At 35.1% G+C, this 6,000-nt stretch overlaps 1 protein-coding gene across 1 annotated transcript; it reads right to left on the bottom strand.

Annotated features, from left to right (window-relative positions):
* Nucleotides 1–3,108: 3,108 nt before the first annotated feature.
* Nucleotides 3,109–3,934, bottom strand: LOC140878931 (uncharacterized). Its single transcript, XM_073282556.1, has 2 exons — nucleotides 3,926–3,934; nucleotides 3,109–3,690 (listed from the first exon to the last, which is right to left on the bottom strand). The coding sequence occupies exons 1-2, from the start codon at nucleotides 3,932–3,934 to the stop codon at nucleotides 3,109–3,111; spliced, it is 591 nt and encodes a 196-aa protein (XP_073138657.1).
* Nucleotides 3,935–6,000: the final 2,066 nt, after the last annotated feature.

Here is a 6,000-nt window from a genome sequence, read left to right as displayed (position 1 = left end):
CAACTTGCTGAAAATTGAATTGGTTGTGATTAAATATGGTTCAGTGGCGTTAAAACTCGATGTGGAGTTATTTATTTTGGGAAATATTGATATATTCTTAAGTAAGAGTTTTCAGGGTATCCTTAATTAATCAAATTTAATTTTCTTAATTAGAGAGATTTTTTACCCGTTAAAGAATTGTTACCGTTAGGAGGAGATTCCTAGTCTGATATGATAGATAGGGGTTTTTGATTTTTTTTATCGTTTGAACCCCTTATTCCTATATATTTCTAAGCACTGTAGAAATTGATCTTATTGTCTTCATCCTTTTCTAACTCTCTCTGCAAAAATTCTCTGAAACCCTTACTTTCTAAATTGTTTATAATGGCAGGCAAAGCTTTCGATTCACATGATATACGATCGGAGATGGAATATAAAGAGGAAGACAAGCCTTCGGAGGTATCTTCTAGAAATCATATTCTCACGATTGTACTTGCTGCTATTCTCACGTCCTATTTTGGATGATCCAGATTTCTCATCTGGAGATGATTCTGCGGATCAGAATTTTGAGGTGGTTGCTAGGAGAAAAAAACTATGTTGCTGAAAAAGCCAAATCAAAGAAAGGAGATTCATCTAGTGGTGATGATTCTTCTGATGCAGATTCTACTGATATGGCTTCTACTGAGAAAGAGCCATCTAGTGTTGTTGTTGTTGATGATACCACAAAGACAACCACAGAGGCTCCAGTGTCTACTGATGAGGAAATTTCACTGGCCACTTTCATGGCGAATATTTGGAAGACCAAGGCTAAACCAGTTGCATCTTCACAAGTTCCATCTGATGGTGATGAACCAGATTTTGAAATGATGCAAGAGTTTGAGAATAACCGGCCCCAGAAGTCTGATAGTTCATCTTCTTCGAGTTCTGAGGAAGAAGATTATGAGGATGCTGCTTCTGATGGTTCTGTAAGTTCTGAGGAACAAGCTGCTGATGACAGTGTTGTCAACACTGAGGAAAACACTTCTGCTGAATCTGACTCTGAGATTGATCCTGCTAAGGCATACAATCTTCAGTTTTATTCAAATGAATCTGCTGATGAATGGGAAGCTCTGTCTGGAAGACTGTTGGGAAGAAAGAAATATTGATGAAGTGTCCTTCGAAAAGCAGAACTTGGTGACCTTCTTGAAACAGCAGAACTTATATTCTACCGTTACCACTGCCGGACCATTTTCAAGAAGAGGTGTGTTAGAGTTTTACTGCAATCTGAATATAAAGACTGGAGATGAAGAATCATTTAAGTTTGGAAGAGTGTAAATCCGAGGAAAGGTGTATGATTTTACTCCTTTTTTGATCAATGAGCACTACAATACTCCTGATATCGATGACGATGCAGTTACTGAGGATATTGATCAAGTCACTAAGGTGATCACTGGAGGAATGGTACAAAAATTTCCACTGCACCCAGACAGGTTGTTAGCTGCAAAGCTTACTTCTTTCTTTTCTGTGCTTCACAAAATTGCGATCAGGAATTGGACATCATCTACCAATACAACAGTGGTAACTAAGCCACAAGCTCTTGCGCTGTTTGCCATTGGAACTCAAGCTCCTTTGGACTTTGGTAATTTGGTATTTGAAAATATTATGACCTTTCGAGAAGGTGGTTGGAAAGAAACTAAGTTTCCGTTTCCTTCATTGATCTACGGTATGCTGGTATCTCAAGGCTTCACGAAAGAGGATGATGAAGAATTGATTGGAGGAGATGAGCTTATCAAGATCACACCTGGTTTGCTGAAAGGAAATAGGAAGATTGATCTACCATGGACTAGTGCTGTACCCAGTGTTGCCAACACTGAGTCTGTTCCACCCATGACCATTCATAACACTGCTGTAATTATGTTGAATTCTACTGCAATTCGTGCTCAAATGGCTCATGCTGAACTAAAAATTGCACAAGCCAAAGCTGATGTTGAGTACTATGAAGCCTTAATGGCTGAGTACAGGACTAAACTTGGACTACCAGGGCCCTCTGGACAAAAAGGGGGAGTAGGATCAAGTGCTGATCAAGCTAAAGATGAGGAAGATGATTAGAGTTTTACTCTGGTCATAATTGGTTTTAGGATTTTTTCTTATCCTTATCTTTTATTGTTGTTATTTTGCTATGAATTCGTAATATATTTCTGAGTTGTTTAAGTTTGTGCTCCTTATTACTCTCTGATATGCTATTAAACTATATGTTACTCTGATCTAGTGAGTACTGAAAGTCTGTGTGGACAACACGACCACACAACACTGTGTTCTACGATGATTAAATTCATGGGGAGCTTTAGTTGCATAAGATTGGGGGAGTTATTTGCACTTGTGTGTGTGTTTTATCCACGACATGTCTTTTAAATTATTTTCTTATTGCATTCAATTTCTATATTTATAATTTTGCCTTTCTTAGAATAAGTTTTAAAATTGGTAATATTTGTTTTATCTTGATTTGAAATATTTGATTTCTGATGATATATTGTTTTCATGTTTTGTAGGGTGTTATTTATGGAAACATATTGAAGATCTATTTATAGGAGTGCTTGGACCGATCATATGGTACAACGAGATATAGAGATCAAGAGAGTGAAACGTAGAGAGCAAAATACATAGAGAAAGTACTGCAGAAATTCTAGAGTATTGAAGATCATTCATTGAAGAATTTCTGAAGAGATACTACTGCTACGTTGTGTTGCCGATTAGTGTTGGAAACACTGAAAAACACACGAGTGAAGTGTTGTTCAGAAAGTGTTTCTTTGGTTTTTGTTTTTCGGTTTAGAACTTCCTATTGGTTTATGATTCTAGTTCTTACTAGTTTTTAGGAAGTCATTTATTTTCTCAATTTGTTGAGAAAAGTAGTTTTTCATAAACAATCACTAGTTGGTTTTTGTAAACTGATTTGATTTTCTAGTGATTATTTCGCCATGAGGCATCGTACAAGTACTTAGTACTTGTGCATAAATATCTGTGTGCTATTTACTTTTGCTGTTAGTTAATTATTCTGCTGCATAGTGTTATCGTTAAGTGTTGACAACACTGAAAGATAACACACTCGAAAAGTTATTTATGGTATTTCTGTGATTTCAGACTGTCCAAACCTTACATTGATAATTGATTTTGTTCTTCAATCAAACGAGCAACTCCTATCATATCCGCCAAAGTCCGCGGCTGTTTAATTTTTACATCCAGGAGGATATCATCTCGAAGGCCAGCAATGAAGCAACCAATGAGGAAATTCTCAGGCAAGTTGTCCACTTGGTGGGAAAGCTTCTCAAAAGTTTCTTGGTAGGCAGCCACATTTGCAGTTTGTTTAAGTTGGGATAGTGCTTCCGACGGATCTTCATAGTCGGTTGGACCAAAACGGTGAAGAATCGCTTTGGTAAACTCATCCCATGTAAGTGGGCCACGAAACTTTTTTAACCACCGATGCCATTGTAAAGCGACACCTTCTAGATGGAAAGAAGCAAGCTGGACTTTTTGACCGATTGTGATATTTTGAAATTCAAAATATTGTTCTGCCTTGTAAATCCAACCTGTAGGGTCCTCCCCATTAAACTTAGGTAAAGACAATTTGAGATTCTGGTGTTGTGGGTTGGAGTTGTTTGAGCGATGGTGGTTGAATGAAAAAGATGATGATCCAGCAGCAAATGGGTTAATTTCTGAAGCTTGAAGCTTGAAGCTCTGTCAACACGGTTTGCAAAGTAGCATTTAATTGATCAAAGCTTGACTCATGTCGTGCTAAAATTTCATTGACCTCATTACGGAATTATGCGTTTGTTTTTCCTCGAGTGTCCATGGTTGATTCCACGCTCACCGCACCAAATGATAAGAAGAATTTAAGAGGAGGACAGTGAAGAAGAAAGAATTAGAAGGAGAATGATAATTTTGGAATTTCTTCCATAACTCCCTTCATCACGTTCCCCATTCTTATACATCTTACAAGCATAGAAATTACATGATAATGCTATCCACTTCTTTCTAAACTTCCCACTACGTACATAATTGGATAAATGTGAAAACTAATACAAAGCAACTAATAAAGTAAACTAATACAAAGCAGCTAATAAAATAAATTAACTAAGTCTTCAGTTTCCATTGACCGAGAAGTCTGGTGTAAAACATTACACCTATATTTGGCACATGAACACGCATCAATATGTTTGGACAGAATAAATTTAAAAAATAAATTTAAAAAATTCAAACTATATGATTTCTACGTTGATCTACGAACTGAAAAGAAAACATAAAATTAAATCATTTCAACACACACTGATAACTAGTGTAGATTAAAATCCACGAATTACGCCAAAATTGGTGTAAAATTGCATCGGATCGCAAAGAATCTCTTGCATATTTCAACCAATCAGAGTACCACGTGAAAAGAAGAGAGGAGATGATATTTTTCTCCCAAACATTTGCCATGGATTTGGGCGGCGGCGACACATTCAAATGAAAGAACCGAGAGAACAGAGAGAAAAATTCTAGGGCTAAGGGAACGATCTCTGTGCGTAATGGCCCGTTTACACGATAACCCGAACCATTACCCGTTTAACCCATTGTTTGACCCGTGTTTTTTCCCCAAAAAAAACGCCAAGAAACATGTTTCAATTGTTTTTCAAAAATTGTATTTGAAGAACACTTTTAGTAAAAACTATTTACAAAAATTTTATCAAACAAATACTTTAAGGCCCCGTTTGATACAAAGATGAGATAACTCATAGATTAGAATGTTGATTGATAAGTGATTGACAAGAGAAGATAAATATGTATTTGATAGTTTTTTTTTATGTTGATATGATTTTTAAAAGTGGGATAAGTTAGTATAAATAATTTAGGTTGACCAAAATGCCCTTCTCTCAATTATTACTATTAAAAACGAAGTTATTCAAAAGAGTTGTGTTTTTTATTATTTATTATAGTGAAGGGATATTTTTGTAATCAACGTGGATAAATATAATCCAACCTAAATTGTGTTGATGAGTTGTCAATGAGATAGTCCAACTTTTATCAATCCATATCATAGTCCAACTACAAAAATCAATTCAAACATGGGCTTCTTTAACATTCCAAGCTTAATCAAGCTTACCAAGATTAAATTTTTTTAGCTTAAAAAACACTAAAAATGTTTTTGAAGTTATTTTCTAAACGGAGACTGGATCTTTTCCGCCTTTCTTCGTTCTATTGTAGTGTTTGTCCTTTTTCCAACAGAAAGTTACGAACTTACGATGGTTTGCATCTGAATTAGAAACAATTTACTCGAGAAATTAAAGATATACATATATATACACACACAACAAATTTCATATTTTTTTAATCTTCTCTGGTTACGGCTCTGTCTCTGTGAAAAGGTATAATTAACTTATTAGTGCGCAAATTTTCTTAGGTTGCATTTGGATTGAGTATTTGAAATCCATAATTTCAATTTTATTGTTAAATAATTTAAATAAAAGAAAATATAATTCATCTCACATTATACACTGATTCAAGTTAATATATTAATATTTTGTTGATTTATTTTAGTGATTTGAAGCACTATATATAATCTACATTTTCCCCAATTATTTTTGTTTCTATTGCACTTTTTGTTAAGCATCGGTCGTATTCGACGATTATCCCCCACTGTATTAACACAAGCTTTTTCAGTGCGCTTATATCCTCCTTCACACCTTATGTTCTCACTCACCCCAAGCCATAATTGCCCAAGTAAAAAACGCTTAGATTCACACCTTATCTCGAAAGAAATGAATCATATTTCGGTGATTATTTGATTCACCAGAGTCATCTAGTTGAGTGGTGATCACAAAACAAAATCAAGTGGATATATTGAACGAAAAATTCGACATTACCTTGAAAGAGAATCGTTCATGTTTCAGCAATTGTTTCATTCGGCAAAGTCATATAGTTGAGTAGTACTGCTCACGAAACAAGATCAAGTTCATATATCGAACGTATAAAAAAATTGTGAAAAGAAACGTAATTTGTTTGAATAAA

The sequence above is a fragment of the Henckelia pumila genome, chromosome 2 (assembly GCF_033568475.1).
Source record: "Henckelia pumila isolate YLH828 chromosome 2, ASM3356847v2, whole genome shotgun sequence".
Classification (NCBI taxonomy): Eukaryota; Viridiplantae; Streptophyta; class Magnoliopsida; order Lamiales; family Gesneriaceae; genus Henckelia; species Henckelia pumila.
The sequence above is the reverse complement of the archived record's forward strand: the minus strand, read 5'-3'. Positions and strand labels throughout refer to the sequence as shown.